Here is a 17043-nt window from a genome sequence, read left to right as displayed (position 1 = left end):
AGAACTGAGCCCGGGGTTCGTCAAGTCTCATTCGCTGCACCCGCCACATTGCCCGTCTCTCTCTGCAAGCTGCATCCTCTGACAGACGGCTGTACTGAGCTATCAGCTCCTTCCTACAATATGAGTGTAGAAACACTCAAGTAAATAATCTAGCTCATCCAGAGCAATTTGCAGTAAATGCATGTTTAGGAAAGTGTCTGCAAATAATGACTATTTCAATGATCGATTCATCTCTCTTCTTGATTAGTCAATGAATCTTTTAGCGTGAAAAAGGATAGAAAATAGTGAGAAATGACAATCACAATGTGGATAGCTTCATATCAGCACTCAACTTAGATAAGGATGGCCAAAAATAATATTTGTTACTTTTCTTAAACATAGATTGACTGATGTAATTTCTGCCAACAAGTCTGATATTCCATTATACTATAATAATGTCTTATTTGAATACTGAATAATTTATATTCAAATTTGAGTGCAACTCATCCAGCAATCAGTGTTCTTTCTACTCTTCGATGATAAGCTTTCATGTGTATGTGCTCAAGAGGGACTCTGAGAAGCATATTGGTCTGCAAGAAGCCTGTGTGTGAATATGTGCGTTCAGGCTCTGAATTTAACTATGAGCAATTTCCTTAACCCACTGTCATTCACTTTAATGACCTATAATTGATTTATCAGTTAAGGCCTGTAAAATGAATATGACAAATATGTTTTTGAACTCAATGAAAGACTTATTTTCAGTTTATATGGTATTTTTACAGCACATCCTAAATGAAAACGTACTTAAATCCTGAAACTCTGCAACAAATACTACTGCAAGGCAGAAATGGTAAAGGAATCCACTGTGAATTGGTTGAATGAAAAGCTGTAGGGCTACACTTTGTCGATCTAACTAATAACTTTCAGCCATCTTAGGGAAATCCACTTATGCCATGCTTGCATTACAGGCTCTGATCACATTTGGTCATGCTGCACCATCATGCCGTTATTCCAACTGCATGGAAATTCGGCACAAGCCCAGCTGCTGAAATACCCTGCACAGATGGAATTGATGTCCCATCAAGTTTGTGCACATAGTCAGTTAATATATTCTGGACAAAATAAAATCTTAACAGCAATTAATCAATCATCAATGAAACATTTACATCTCTAGTAGAGGCTGTAAAAGCAGTCAGACCTGGCTCTCTGCTCCAGTTGCTCCTCGAGGGCTTGTAGTCTTTTTTCTCTGTCCCTCAGCTCTCTCGCAAAGCTGAAGTCATCCTCCTCCTGCCTCTTTGTGGCTATACTTCGCCACTGGTGAGAGAAACACACACACACACAAATTTATGTTTGCTTTATTCTCTCTTAAATATACATTTCTGAACCTTAGGAATAACCCTAATAGTGTTATCACCTGAATATGAAGCTCCCCCTGGTTAAGTTCATTATCATTATTTCATTATTTAGCTGTAAAACTTTACAGTTGTGTTTCACTCTTGCTTCGCTATAGCAGGCAGCTGTTTTAAGCCAAAAACACTCTAAAACCCCACTGTACACTACATTCTCAGCACCAAATGGCAGACAGATGCAGTTAGCAACTACCTGGTGGACAAAATAGAGCATTTCGCAGCTAAAGAGCCAGATATTTTGCTCAGGAGTTGGCAGAAACAACACAACTCCAAATGAATGATGTTGCTCTGTGTCTGCTAGATTTGTAAACAGTAACTGTTTGCTAACAAGTGCGCCATCAACTTGCAACAGGATTTTGTGGGCGCCCGGACAGTAGAGCGTGTATCCATGTATAGAGGTTTACTCCTCAACGTAGCGGGCCCGGGTTAGATTCCGACATGCAGCCCTTTGCTGCATGTCATTCCCCCTCTCTCTCCCCTTTCATGTCTTCAGCTGTCCTATCAAAAATAAAGGCCAAAAATGCCCAAAAATTAATCTTTGAAAGAAAAAAAGAAAAAGTGTGCTCACAACTTGTTTCCACTGCCTTAAAGTGGTCAAAAATAGTCTTTGAAGGCTTAACATTTATCTAACTTATATTACATATTACATTTATATTATTAAAATATCAGAAATATAAGACCGCCTTGTTTTGGTCTCTCACCCACCAACACACCATATTTTCTTACTCTATTACAGACCCGTGCTCACCACCTTACCTTCTCACACATTTCTCAACACATGAATGCACAAGCACATTTTTAAGTCTGTTACTAACACGCACACACACCTCTTGTGCCTGCTCCAGGTGCTGTTTCAGCTCCTCAAAACGCTCCCTCTTCTTGGCCTCCTCAGCCAGACGTTGTGACACCTGGCGCCCTACAGGAGTCGAGAAAGATAACAGTGGGATGCTTACCCCCTCACCCACATAGAAAAGCACATCTGTCTCTCTCACACTCACACACACAAAACAACATCCCCATCTGCCTCATGCGAACACAACTATGCCTATGCCAAGACATACATAGAGCATCAGGCCACCACCCCTCCCAAACTTTGCCACACAAGAAATGATGTGATGAGGAGTTTGCTAAACTGTGCAAGTAATGATAAGACTCAGGTGGCCCATTGTGCTGTAAGCCATTCAAAGCATTCCTCACTGCTAGTGCCCCTGTGCAGCTCTCCTGTGGGGGATGAGTGGAGCTGAAGGAAACTCTAGCAGTCAAGAAGCGAGTGTGGGTTATACTGGAGAGTGCATATACATCAAGCAGTATGTAAAGTTATACAGTGTGTGTCTGTAACACTAACCACGGATGCTCTCCAGGGTTTTGGCCGCTGACTGTCTGACCTGATTGATCAGCTCTTGGCGGGCCTGCTCTGCTCGCTGGGCCTTACAATGGACAGACAAGAAATCATCATTAACAAAGATCTATCCAGCTGCCCTGTAGCTCACCTCTCCTTCCCCTTACACCTCTGCAAGAAAGCACTGCTAGCACACACACGATATAGGTCACACACACCAGGTTGTTACAATGATTCAAGCAGCATGCAAGACCCAGACTTCAGCTGCACAATTATGACTCGCTGCTGAAATTCTCAGTACTTGTAGGGCAGGATCATGTTATGTAAAAAAAAATTTAAAAACAAAGAACAATACCTGTGTAATGACGTGTCTTAGTGTCTTAAAGGGAACTTAAACTTCTTCCCCTGAAGTTTAAGCTCCCCTTGATTTTTAAAAATCAATTTAAGTAAGCTATTAAAAGACAAAAATGTGTCTTTATTAGGGTAATATGCCTTGTTGACTGCCATGTCTACTAACATGGGAACATTTTCTTATATCTTAAAAGGAGAAATAGTAAAAAATGCTCAGACTTCAGAAGAAAAAATAGAAAAATAGTAAGATGCTACTGCATGGAAACAAAACGTATGAGTATCAGTACTTGTTCCTCCCTGCTGATGGCGCTGTGCTTAGCAATCCGCTCCATGCGTCCGCGGTACACAGCACAGTCCCTCTCAATATCCTCCACCTCCTGGAGGGAGAAGGTGACAGCAATGCGAGGCACCGGCAGCTCCGACCAGCAGATGTAGTGCTGTGGACACAGTTAACAGAGAGTTAGTACTAAAAAGAAGAAGGCTTGTTGTTTTAAGAGTTAACACTGATGTCTTATTTTGATCCCAAATGTTTATTCTTGAGCAGAAACTCAAAATTATTTTCACTGTTAATTAATATTGAATGTAATCACAATATACACTGCAGCTGGGTTAGGCAGAAGAATTGTACCAATACTTTTAGACCCAATCAATATATTTCTCTTTCATACTGATTCTGCTTGAGCAGTAAAACTTGGCTTTTCAAGTTAATTAAATCATCATGTCCGCTCTCCTAAAGTTAAGAAGGAGTGAAAAGTGTCTATACCATCATACAAGATCTATATAATCAGAGACAAATGTTTGGCATTTCTGCTTGAAAAATGGCAATTAATTAACAGACTAATTGTTGAAGCTCCAGTACCATTTTTAACCAAAAATGTACTATCTATTAAAAAAGGGAGCAATGTGCCTTGTAGTGTATTGTTTGTTGTAAATTCTTTAGAATAACTAACTAATCTCTACAGTTGAACCTACATGTTACACCAATAGAGCATTTGGTGTTTCATTCAATCAGCCATAACGTACTTTCTTCCTAAAAATCCTTGGTCACATCAAACAGACTGGTCCACCTTTAGTTAGCACATTAGCAACAATTCTTTAACATTTGCATTTTTTTAATACACAATTTCACATGTGTTCGTTGCCATCCTGCAGTTTGTCTAGGAATAACAGACCCCAACACTAGTGTAAATTAGCATACAGAGAAAGAGTGTAGTTACAGAATGCACACTAGTTTGGGGCATGGGCCCTGTGGTTTAATGTCAGGTAGGTCAAGTCATAAAAACATTATGTGCTGGTAAATCAGCAGGCGAGGCACAGAACAGTGAGGAAAATGAATAGAATTAAATTACATAAAAACAATGTTTCACTAAAGCTTTCCATTTGTCCGGCATGCTAAGCTTCCTGTCATCATGCCAAATGGGAGATAGTCTATTAATTTACTAAAATAACTATTTAAGCTTAGGGTTTCATACAGGTACTTTGCAGGCAATAGTGCTGTAAGTCCCACAGTAACTGAAAATGATTCATTGATTTTTACCATACAAGCATTTGCAAGATATTGCCAGAATATTATCTAGATTTGAAACAATTAGTCAAGTAATCAATTAGTCCATTGACAGAACATTGATTCATAATTTTATTATTTTTTTAAAACAAAAATGCTAAACATTGTATTGTCTCTGCTCAGAAAATGTGACATTTTGCGGCTTTTCCTTGTCCTACATTATAGCAAACTGTTGGTTGGACAAAAAAGAAAGAGCAATTTGGACGTGTCACCTTGGATTCTGGGAAATTGTGATCGATATTTTTCACCATTTTCTGTTGTTTTATAGAGCAAACAATCATATTTAATCGGTTAAATTAAATAATTGTTAGTTGCAGTCCTAATGTCATCTGATCCATCTAAGGCTGCAACCAACGATTTATTTCATGACTGATTAATCTGGCAATTATCTTCTTGATTAAACTCTTATTAGAAAATATTAGAAAAAACTGAAAAATGTGTTAAAGGTGTCGTATTCAAATATCTGGCTTTGTTTGACCAACAGTCCAAACCCCAAAAATAGTTTACATTTAATATGAAACATTTAAGCAATTGGGACTAAGTAATGTATACCATTTTCAAAATAGTTATGACTTATTTTTCTGTAGAGCAACTTATTGATTTATTGTAACACCCCTAGATAAATCACGATAAGGCTGTCACAAAGGAGGAAAATATGTATGTATGTACAGTATGTAAGTATATATACACAGTGTATGTATGTAGTGTATATATATTATATATAAATAATATATTATATTTATTAGGGATGAGCAGTACAGCATTATCTGTATCTGTATCTGTACTGTTTACCACATGATTATCTGTATCCGGATCCGTACTCGGACTGGGCGGGGCCTAAACCAAGTGGTCAGATTTAACCCGGAAGTGGGTGGGTTCTCTTGAAATGTGCGGGGCTTTAACGGTTGTTATTTAAGCATGCAATTGATATGAGTTGATCAAAAATTGTTATATTATTGGATTTGAAAACTTTTACATGACAGGATCAAGCTTCAGATCAATGGTGTTGTTATGGTAACAAACTATATACAGAACATTTTGCAACAATGAATACAACACATGCGGTTGCAATTATGAAATAAAAGTAATGAACAAGAGTTTTCATACTCAATATAACTTTCTTTTTTTAACTTTTATTTTTCATGATCAGTGTGATTCTTTTGGGTTTTTGGTTCTTTTTTATTTTTTTATTTTTTTTTTATTTCCACACAAGGTAGTGTGTGTGTGGTGTGTGTGTGTGTGTATGGTAGGTGTGTATTGTGTATGTGTGTGTGTGTGTGTGTGTGTGTGTGTGAGTAAAGAGAGGGACACAGAGAGAGGGGGCAAGGGGCAGCTGACAGTAAAAAAAAAAAAATCTCCGATGGCAGAGATGCACGCGGAGTTGCATTTAAACCCAGCAGCATGTCTGAAACCCACGTTCACCAGAAACTACTGGTTACTATGTAAGGACTACAAACCCCACGTTCACAGAAATCTACTGGTTACTATGTAAGGACTACAAACCGAAGTAAAAAACAACCTGAAGCTGAAGAAACCCTAAACGTTAACGGAACAGATCCGCAGACCCGATTGACTGACGGAGCGAGAGGAGAGAGAGAGAGAGAGAGAGAGAGAGCGAGAGAGGAGAGAGGAGAGAGCGAGGGAGGGAGGCATTTCTCCACGTTCTGTGTGTGTGATAGAGCCGAGCGTGTTTGTAGGCGGGGGCGCTGTGACTATCACAGAGCGCTGCGCGGCCAGTTGAGGAGTTGTATTCAATCCGAGCACGGATATTGACTCGTATTACTCGGATAATACTTTTACTCGGCAAAAGTGCTTTATCCGTACCGGATACTCGTTTCAGCCGGGTACTCTGATCACCCCTAATATATATATATATATATTATACAGTGGTCTGCAAAAGTTTGGGCAACCTTGTTAATTTCCATGATTTCCTTCATAAAACGTTGGTTCTTAGGATAAAAAAAAATCAGTTAAATATATCATATAGGAGACAAACACAGTGATATTTGAGAAGTTAAACAAAGTTATACCTTACAGAAGTGTGCAAATTGTTTAAACAAAATTAGGCATGTGCATAAATTTGGGCACCACAATCAAAAAAAAAACTCAATATTTAGTAGATCCCCCTTTTGCAGAAATAACAGCTTCTAAACGCTTCCTATAGCTTCCTATGAGAGTCTGGATTCTGGTTGGAGGTATTTTGGACCATTCCTCTCCACAAAACACCTCTAATTCATTCAGGTTTGATGGTTTCCGAGCATGGACAGCTCTCTTTAAGTCACACCACAGATTTTCAATAATATTCAGGTCTGGGGACTGAGATGGCCATTCCAGAACGTTGTACTTGTTCCTCTGCATGAATGCCTTAGTAGATTTTGAGCAGTGTTTAGGGTCATTGTCCTGTTGAAAGATCCAGCCCCGGCGCAGCTTCAGCCTTGTCACTGATTCCTGGACATTGGTCTCAGAATCTGCTGTATTGGTGGAATCCATGCGTCCCTCAACTTAACAAGATTCCCAGTCCCTGCACTGGCCACACAGGCCCACAGCAGGATGGAACCACCCCAAATTTTACTGTAGGCAGCAGGTGGTTTTTTAGGAATGCTGTGTTGTTTTTCCTCCATGCATGAGCCCCTTGTTATGTCCAAATAACTCAATTTTAGTTTCATCAGTCCACAGCACCTATTTCCAAAAGGAAGCGGTCGTCAAAGTGCTTTAGCATACCTCAAGCGGCTTTGTTGTGATGTGGGCGGAGAAAAGGCTTCCTCCGCATCACTTTGCGTACAGCATCTCCTTGTGTAAAGTGCGCGCAATAGTTGTACGATGCACAATGACTCCATCTGCAGCAAGATCATGTTGTATGTCTTGGTGCTGGCGTGGGTGGGACTTTGACTGTTCTAACATTCTTCGTTCTGTTTATCCGTGATTTCTTGGTCTGCCACTTTGAGCCTTTACTTGAACTGTGCCTGTGGTCTTCCATTTCCTGATATGTTCCTAACTGTCGAAACAGACAAAATGATATCTCTTAGACAGCTTTCGGTATCCTCCCCTAATTCATGATGGTGGAACAATCTTGTGTTTCAGTTCATGTGACAGTTCTTTTGAGACTCCCATGTCGCTATCTTCAGAGAAGATTCACAGAGGAGGGAAAACTTACAATTGCCCCCCCTTAAATACTCTCTCATAATTGGGTTCACCTGTGTATGTAGGGAAGGGTCACTGAGCTTCCCAAACCAATTTTGAGTTCCAATAATTGGTTCTAAAGATTTTGAAATCAGTTAAATGAAAACAGTGGCCAAATTTTTGCACATGCCTAATTTTGTTTAAACAATTATTGCACATTCCTGTAAATGGTATAAACTCGTTTCACTTCTCAAAATCACTGTGTTTGTCTCCTATAGATGATATATTACTGATTTTTTTTTACCTAAGAACCAACGATTTATGAAGGAAAATCATGGAAATTAACAGGTTGCCCAAACTTTGGGCAACCTTCAGACCAATGTGTATATTATATATATATATATATATATATATATATATATATGGCAATATTTGTCACTTTACAAAGCAGGACACAAACTGGCAAAAGTCTGTGTCAGTGACAGTGAGCAGAACAGTTTAGAGCTCAAATGTCTGCAAAAAAATGATGAAAACACCTCTGCCTCAGTACCACAAGACAATTTATCACAATACTGATGCATGTGTATTGATAACGTTTTGTAAGAGCCCATGTCCCAATATGTTGCAGTATTGATTATTTGTCCCATCCCCTTTGGGCAGTATGGCTTTCCAAATGGGTGGAAACATGTTATGGCAGGTAGATAATTGTAGAGATGACGTGGATGCATTTTGTGGATGGCAGAATCAATCTGTGCATCTCTTAGCCAAAACAGATGAAATATGGTAGGATAATCTTAAGGTTTAACATTTTATACAACTAATTTCTTCACTTTAAAACAAAACAAAAATTCTCTCTGTACTTAATAAATGAAGACTTAATGAAGTTTAATGCATCGATATCTTTACACAACATCCAGCTGCATAAAACCCCTCATCTGCATGTGTGAATGTGTCAGATGTGCAAAACAAACCTGCGGGCAGCAGATCTTCAGGAGGTTGATGGTCTTTCCACAGACATACACGTCGTTGGCAATGTCTCTCAGGAAGATGGGCACACAATCCTCCACATCCTTTGAGATCAGAGTGTAGCCTTGGACCCAGAAGTGTTTGTCTGCACAAATCCAAAGACGCATATTAGATGCTACTTTACAATTTAGACCTAAGTAGTTTACCTGTTCCATTATGCCTCGGATTAGGCCTGCACGATAAATCATTATAAAATAGCGATTTCAATTGACCCATTTGCAATTTAATTTTTAGATAAAACATTTTTTTAATGACTTTGATTCTCATTCAATTTTACGAGCCGACAGCATCACAAGCGCTCCTAGTTTCTTCTGTGAGTTTTAAAAAAAGACTGTATAAAATAGGTTTTAAAGCGCTCCCAAGCGCTGCAATGGTCTCCCTTCTCTTCATTGATACCTCTATGTTTACAGGCTTGTGGTGATATGCAATGAGCTATATGTGCCAAAACAAATCTATGGTAGCTACTGCCAATTTGTTTTGTCATTGTTCATGTGTGCAATAACACCCCACTTTGTGAGAAAAAATTGTGGCAGAGAATCGTGATATCAATTCTAAGCGAAAAAATCGTGATTCATAATTTTCCCTGAATCGTGCATGCCTACCTCAGATAACAATACAACACTCACAACTGAAGTAAAAAAATTAATAGTGCTGGAGTAATACTGCACTGGGCCTAAAACTTTTCCTTATTAGTATGACTTACGGGGCATGGTAAGACTCTGGTCGCTTGAATTAACACTTGGAAATTGTTAGCGCTTAGCTCAGTGATCCTAAGCAAAAAGCATAAGAGAACATGAATGCACTGAGCTTCCAGAGCTCTTTACAGAAAGCCTGCGGCTTGCCAAGAAAGCTTAGCCACTGATTGCTTCCCTGGCTGACGGACTTCGAGGAGAACAATGACATTTGTGTGTCCTCCAAAAAGCAGGAGCGAGAAGTGCAGAGGTTCACCGCAAGAGTTGATGAGGTGTAGCGATGAGCAAATGAAACTCTTAGCCAGACAAAGCCGAGGTGATGGTCTGACCTTGAATGGGGTGTTGACATACAATATTTGGACAGGCTATAATGATTCATATGAAACCAAACTAATGGAGTACTGTCAAAAATAAAGCAGTTACAGTGTATACTCATTTGGGGAACAGGCTTTCATCAAGATTATTATTTCCTTACAAACAATTCCCTAATACAGGGCTGCAAGCAATAATTTACATTATCAAATAATCTGCCAACGACTTGTTTTAGTTATTTGTTTTGTTTATTAAATGTCAGAAAATAGTGATAAAGACGAAGTGGTGGAATATAACTAAGTACATTTACTCAAGTACTGTACTTAAGTACAAATTTGCGGTACTCGTTTCTTTTCATTCCACTTTCTACTCCCACTCCACTACACTACACTTAGTTGATTGACAGAACGGATTTGATCGTTTCCAGTTTATAAAATGTGAGGATTTTTCTGCATTGGGTACTTTTATTTCTAATATTTTAAATACATTTTCCTGATGATAATTGCATGCTTTTACTTAAGTAACATTTTCAATGCAGGACTTTTTCTTGTCACAGAGTATTCTTACAGTGTGGTATGAGTACTTTACTTAAGGATAGGATCTGAATGCTTCTTCCACCATTGATATAGAGCCACATTTTGAAATGTAATTTTCTCTCCCCAACAGTCCAAATATACTCAATTCACTGTCATATATGCCACAGAAAAGCAACAAATCCTTGTATAATATTTGAAAAAGTTGCACCATCCAGATTGTTAGGCATTTTTACATGACAAATTACTGTTATTCATAATAAACTAATTTTCTGTCAATTGATAAATCGTTTCAGCTCTGCCATAACGTGCCCATCTTGTTTTCTGAGAAAATACAAAATCTAAAGGACTAATTGTGTAGGACTTTTGAAGATATCTCACTTTACTCTTGGATGTTTTGATGGGCATTTTTTCTACTTTCTGTTGTTTTGTAGACCAATTAATCAGCAGTTTAATTGGTTAAAAAACATGTTATTGGCATCCTTAATTGCAACACTCACAATTAAATTTTGACTTGAGCTGTAACAAATGAATGTGTTATATCAAACAGTAAATATTAAAATCTGTTAAATCTTCAGTCACCCAGCCAGTTCCTGTAGAGTACAGATGGGTCTGTATTTATGTCCCTTGCAAGGATCATTTCCCACTGTCTCAATGCAACCCTTCTGCTCTCCTTAAAAAGCCAAGTCATTAAATGGTTTTAAAAAAAAGTCAGCTAGATATATTTTAAGCAATTACAAGAGAAGAAATGTAAGAAACAAATAATTTATTTAAAAAAAAGGTTTCAGCCAGCATGGTGTACCAACTAAAAAGAACAAAGAAACATTATTTGTTTGTGTCTGTCCCTGTGGCTTACTGAGCGGAGATGGCTCTAGTCTCCAAAGCTGTGGTAGCTGATCTTGTTTCCCACTGATTATCATCCAATAACTTCATGACATCCTTTATAGACACAAGGACAAATCCAACTAGGCAATAAAGGCTGTAATGAAATCTCTTTTTTTCTGCTAGACAATCTGTTGGGCAGGCTTTTCATTTTCAGAAGCTGCTGGCTGAAGACAGCATATGTGTCATCTCACCTCTGAAGACGAGATAGTCCTCATTAACCTGGATCATGAATTCTCCATAAACATCCCGAAACACGCCGCTATACACCCAGTCAGACACAAACCTAAGTGAAGCACAGTACAAACAGTCACACCTGGTCCTGACAATTCCAATATCAATAGATCAATGAAGTTAAATCATGCCTGCGGGTTATATTATTTTTGTTTTGAAGACCCACGTCTGTATGGGGAGCGCAGTGACTGACCGTGTATAAGGTTCACAGCTGCTCTTCAGCAGCGACAGGAGGACCGCGCAGTTCTCGTTGCTGCAGTTATTCTGTGCTTCATTGTACAGGTAGGACAGCAGTTTAACACCCTGAGGAGAGCCACATGGCACTGAGCTGACATCCCATCTGATAGTCTAAAGACAGCAATGTTGGATGACATATTGCATTTTGCAGATAAAAGAGAACTCACCACAGGGAAGGTAGCCTGGCCTGCACCCAAAGGCCCATCTACACAGCACAGTTCTGACAGGTACCTTAGATTAAAAGAAAGCAGAGATTCTTATTGAACTGACAATATTTCCATCACGGTTCTCTCAAACATGACTGTACTATTGACCGGGAGAGGTTGAGGTTTAAAAGTGTGAAATGAACACTAGACACATAGATGCAAAAACCTTAGTTGGCGGCCCACTTTGCGGAAGAGGAAGCCAATAGTCAACAGGCTGAGGGTGGGTGGAGTGCTGAGAACACAAGCCCTGTAGTAATGCAGATACTTCCGCAGACCACCTGTAAAAGCCTTGGAGAGAAACACAATCATTTTTTTTTAAATTTTATTTAATTATGTATAAAGGTATAAAACCACTGAAATAGTCACTTCAGTATATTGATAAATCCACTTGTACTTTTTAATTTAATGTGCCTTTAAGGTTTTGCTTATTGTTGGACACTGCCATTAACACTCTGTGTATTAAAACTCTTTAATTACATTATCATATTTGTGTTTCAGATTGTTTGTGTGAATGAATTGTTTGTGTATTTATGTTTGCAAACTCACTCGTCTCAAATTTCCCTTTAAGGGGCAAATACTTTTTTAAATTGAATTGAAGAGAACAACTATGGTAACAACAAAAGTCCCATGCAGATTACGAGTTGAGGAGGGAGGGGTAAAATGAGCAGTCTCAACAGTATCAATGATGATTTTAGAAACGTACCTGGAAGACTAGGCCTTTTTTTCCAGCACTCGGCAGAGAAAAGCGACTAAGCCTCAAGTAGTGGGTGCCGTACTGGGCCAGCTCCCCCAAGAGACGAGACACACTCTCTGGAGAGGCTCCTGACACGCACACACCAGGTCTGACATCAAACTGAACACTCTGCGAAGGAGATTACATATTTACAGATGGTGGACAAAATACAATGAATAGCTGTACAATCCAATAACATCCAATAAAGTAGCCCCGCAGCAAAGACCGTCTTTGTAATGCTTATAATATTGAATTTTTGTTGAGGCTGTCAGAGTCGCCTCCATGGTGATTTCGTAAGGCATGGTCTGTGGTGTTATTATATTTGACCGCCATACATAATTAGGTGTTTGTTATGTTGTCCCTTCCGTGGTTGTTTTATGAGAACTGGATACAAAGGTCCTAGACAGGACCCTTCTGGGGGGACAGAAATAACAGACAATATTTTGTACACTACTACAAACCGAAGTCTCATAGATTAGCTTTGAGTTTGATACACCTCTCTGAAAGTTTCAACAAAGCTTTTAACATTATTAGGTTCACAGAAGTTGCATTTGATGCAGAACTATCGTATTTGATTACATTAATATATTGTGTTTACCTCTTCAAACAGCCTGCATGTTAATGAATGATAAATTCTGCTAGGGAGTGAGAACACAAGGGGCTAACAAGGGAAAACAAAAAAATAAAAGAGTATAGATTCAATTTATATCGTAAATAACTATAATCTTCTGGAGACATAAAAACGTAATGGGAAACAGTTACGCAACAGAAGAGCTCTCCTGTGGTTTTGTTTTACGCATATTTTCCTGTATTTCCTCATCATTTAATGCATCTTGTCAGGCGATCGACTGTGCTTGACACTGTCACTTTATTTATTTTAGTTGTTTTGAGGTAAAATGCTTTTATTAGTCAATTGGGTTTGTTTAGATCACATATGCACAGATTGCCCATTGATTCTGCTCCGTTTCTCTTCTCTCTGTGTTTTTAAGTACTTGTACGCTGTCACAGTGTTATCACTTTAGTCTGGCAGACCCCTAAAACAGCAAATTGACTATATTTTATTGCATTTAAGAGACTAATAAATAAAGATAATGAAATGCACCTGGTTGAGAGGGAAGGTCGTGGACGCCACTCCAATCAAGACGTTGAGGAGGTCAAATACCAGTAGTGCCTGAGAGTCCAGGGGCAGCGGGAGGAGAGGAGAAGGTGTAGCAGTGCTGACCACCCTAATCTCCCCCTCCCATAGACGATAGAGATGGTCAAAGGCCTCCCTGCCTCCCTCTGTTAGATAGAGTGACTCTCTTTTCCCTGGTGGGCTAGTAGGGGAAATTGAGTCAAGTTTGGTGTTCCAGAGAGGGAGTGCAAAACTGAAAACATAACTAACTATATATGGAGCTCACCAATCATTGTTGACTTTGTAGGTTATACTCCATCTAGTACTTGCTAACCCGCTTCTTTTGTCTCAGTTTTGTGACTATGTATACCCTTTGTATTTTTACAATCAAACAACAAATATACTGTCTCCAAAATTTCTTGATCACAAGTAATTTATCTAGGGAAAATGCCAAATGTCCACTGGGTCTCAATTGTGCTTTTCTACATTTTAGATTTTTGTAAAAATAAATATCTTTGGGTTAGGGTTTTGGACTGACAAAACAAAAAAGCAGAAGACGTCCATAGCGCAACTGACGTGTCACTTACCAGCCTACAGACTCCCAGCAGCGGCGTCTTCCAGGCTCAAACGTGCGAAGAGCCTCCCATATATCAACATCTGGAATTGGGCTGGTCTCTGACTGAGAGTCTGGGGTCATGTTGGAAGCTGACTGGAAACCCTCATCCTCAGACTGATCTATACACGGGGGAACCTGCAGAAACCACAATTAAGCCAGATGATGCCATTGCAAGACATTGGGGTTAAACCCTAAATCAAACACTTAATATGAACCTACTGACATGTTTAAACTAGTCTATATCCTTCGAGTTCCACTGCCGTGATTGCTCCAGTGCTGCAGGAAATTCTGTCGGATGCATGTATTTTCAGTTTCCTTCCGCTTTCTTTGAGTTGGAATTTTAAATTTGGTGGATGTATGAGGACTGTGGTTAATTGCTCCTAAGATCTTTGCAGGGTAAATTGAGACAGCTAGCTAGACTATCTGTCTAATCTGAGTTTTCTCTACAGACTATTTGGCAGCAGCTCTGTGAGGAGTTTAGCACCGCCCATCACAATTCCGACTGGTTTAAAGAAATGCCATTAAACCAGAGCACATGTTCCTCCCATCCCTGGAGACTGCAAGACTATGTTTAAACTGACCAGGAAACATTAAAAAACAACTCAACCTAAACATTATGCATTAGCTTAGATACTAATAAATAGTGTGCATACCCGTATAGCCAGCCCAGTTACATCAATATTACTGGGAACAGGAGGCAGGTCCAGTCTTATGTCTATGTCTGAAGTGCGAGTGTGCTGCAGTGCTCCAAACAGCGTCATCCTGGTCTCCCTCTCAAATCTTTCTTCCACTTCTAATTTAGTACTCAGAGCCAGCAGTCCTGTGCCTGGAGGAGCATTCATCAACTTCTGAGTTCCACACAAACTCTCTAAAGTCCCCCATTCCTCCCCACACACTAGACTCCATGCCCGGGCCTCCAGCCTCTGCAGCTCCTCGCTCTGGTAGCCCCAGGGTTGAGGCCTCCGCAGCACAGGCCTCTCTCGTCTCATATAGTCACTAATGAAAGAGGTAGAGGGTGGAGGTGCTGAACCAGCTAGAAGTACCAAGAGCTCAAGGACAGAGTCTACTTCCTTTAGGCCAGAGGATGCGCCATCCAGCAGCATCCCCAGCTGCTCCTCCAAACGCTCTGCTTCCTCTAGGCACCCTGCCACCCGCAAGTCAAAACATATCATCAGAACTTTGTTTTTGGGTGGTGTATTAGCTGTGGCACTCAGTCCTGAGGCAGACCCTTTGGTGTTATCTTGAAATAGCTTAGACAGCAAGGCGCCGTAGGCACATTTTTTGAGAGCTCTGCGGAAACCTTCTCTTGATACTCCACCCAGTGCACGGCGTTTCCATGACACCCCAGACAGGTGACAGTCACACAGAGCACCCAGCAGCTCAGTGATGCTGCTGCTGCTGCTGCTGCTGGACTTCATTGGGTTGTTTGAGCTTGAATACATGGTAGCACTGTTGTTTCCGTCTGTATCAGTGAAACAAAATGGGAATAAATGGTATAGTTATCTCTGTGTTATTTCAAGAAGAACAGAACTGGGATACACAGTGCACGGCTGCCAGTATAATATGATAGCCTATAATGTTTATCCTCTGCACCATCTGAATGTTATGGCATAACTCCATTGTGGATTTGCCTGCCAAATGACTGCTGGCGAAATTTAGCTATGGAGCTAATTCTGCGACAGTCAAAGACTGCCCATTGTGCCTGTTAAATAAACAAATAAATAAATAAAAATAGTAAACCTTTAGCTCATAGTCCAACCAAAATGTACAATACACTTCTACTTTTACCACGTATCAATGGTTTTGGAAAACAAGTCAACTAGCTAGACAGTAAATGAATTGCACCACAGTAACGTTAACTAGCTAAACCAACAATTACCAATGTTAGCTAACGTATCCTAACGTTGCTGTATATCAAACTGCATATTGAAATAGCCAGCCCAGTGTCATTCAGAGATAAGAACAATGCTTATTGATATTATTTACACCTTCGAGATGGTGTTTTTCGTTGAATCAGACAGTTTCAATCTTGCATCCACCCGAAGAGACTCCTTCCAGTGCATGCTAACGTTTATTAGCAAGCCCCCACGGATCACCTAACGCTAACGTTAGCTGTCCTGCTTAGCTTTGTGTACCAAGCATGCGAAACCCAGTAGGTGGGTCCCCTACACTGGTTCAAAATGTCTTTTATTATTGAGAGGTTTCTTGTTCCAGCATATCAGTTGCTGTTGTTGTTGTTGTCGTTAGCTAGCTAGCTAGCTAATTGCTCGCTAGTCACTTGATTCACAATCTACCGCGGGGCTTCAACAAAATTAGAATCTGCCCCCTTTGAATTTGATTGGACAATAGAATGTTTAGAGTCCAGTGATTGGCTAAGGGTATTGCAGAAACCACGCTGATTGGTGCGAGGTTTTACTCAATCATTGAACGGTCAAAGCTGTCATTTGTCAACTCGCTTTGCTGCATTCAGGTGATACAGGGAAAACTGTACAATCTATCACTGTTCGTGCCAGTTTTTACGGTCGTTACCGTGCATGCATTTAATGTTAATCATTTTGCATTCATTTTAAATTAAATTGAAAAACAATAATTTCAACGTTTGATAAGTCTTAATATATCATGCCACGACTTCACACACAAAACAGACACATGAATATGGTCCATCCATTTCTGTTCATGCAGCAGGACAGGAATGG

General features: G+C 39.8%; 1 protein-coding gene across 3 annotated transcripts in view; it reads right to left on the bottom strand.

Annotated features, from left to right (window-relative positions):
* Window positions 1-16661, bottom strand: part of tubgcp6 (tubulin gamma complex component 6) — a 30586-nt gene extending 13925 nt beyond the window's left edge. The window contains exons 1-15 of one of the 3 annotated variants that reach the window (XM_032522281.1): window positions 16336-16661; window positions 15001-15809; window positions 14319-14482; window positions 13720-13933; window positions 12588-12746; window positions 12051-12172; window positions 11846-11909; window positions 11635-11744; window positions 11402-11493; window positions 8734-8873; window positions 3366-3515; window positions 2734-2815; window positions 2216-2304; window positions 1178-1293; window positions 1-113 (exon numbers count right to left, since the gene is read on the bottom strand). The exon at window positions 1-113 is cut by the window's left edge and continues 26 nt beyond it. In XM_032522281.1, coding sequence (XP_032378172.1) covers window positions 1-113; window positions 1178-1293; window positions 2216-2304; window positions 2734-2815; window positions 3366-3515; window positions 8734-8873; window positions 11402-11493; window positions 11635-11744; window positions 11846-11909; window positions 12051-12172; window positions 12588-12746; window positions 13720-13933; window positions 14319-14482; window positions 15001-15789 — 2404 coding nt within the window. In that variant the 5' untranslated portion in view covers window positions 15790-15809; window positions 16336-16661. Of the gene's footprint in view, window positions 114-1177; window positions 1294-2215; window positions 2305-2733; window positions 2816-3365; window positions 3516-8733; window positions 8874-11401; window positions 11494-11634; window positions 11745-11845; window positions 11910-12050; window positions 12173-12587; window positions 12747-13719; window positions 13934-14318; window positions 14483-15000; window positions 15966-16335 lie in introns of those variants that run through there. The other 2 variants (XM_032522280.1, XM_032522282.1) reach the window with 2 other exon arrangements.
* Window positions 16662-17043: the final 382 nt, after the last annotated feature.

Source organism: Etheostoma spectabile, chromosome 8 (assembly GCF_008692095.1).
Source record: "Etheostoma spectabile isolate EspeVRDwgs_2016 chromosome 8, UIUC_Espe_1.0, whole genome shotgun sequence".
Taxonomy (NCBI): domain Eukaryota; kingdom Metazoa; phylum Chordata; class Actinopteri; order Perciformes; family Percidae; genus Etheostoma; species Etheostoma spectabile.
Note: the sequence above shows the minus strand (reverse complement) of the source record. Positions and strands in the feature narration are given on the sequence as shown.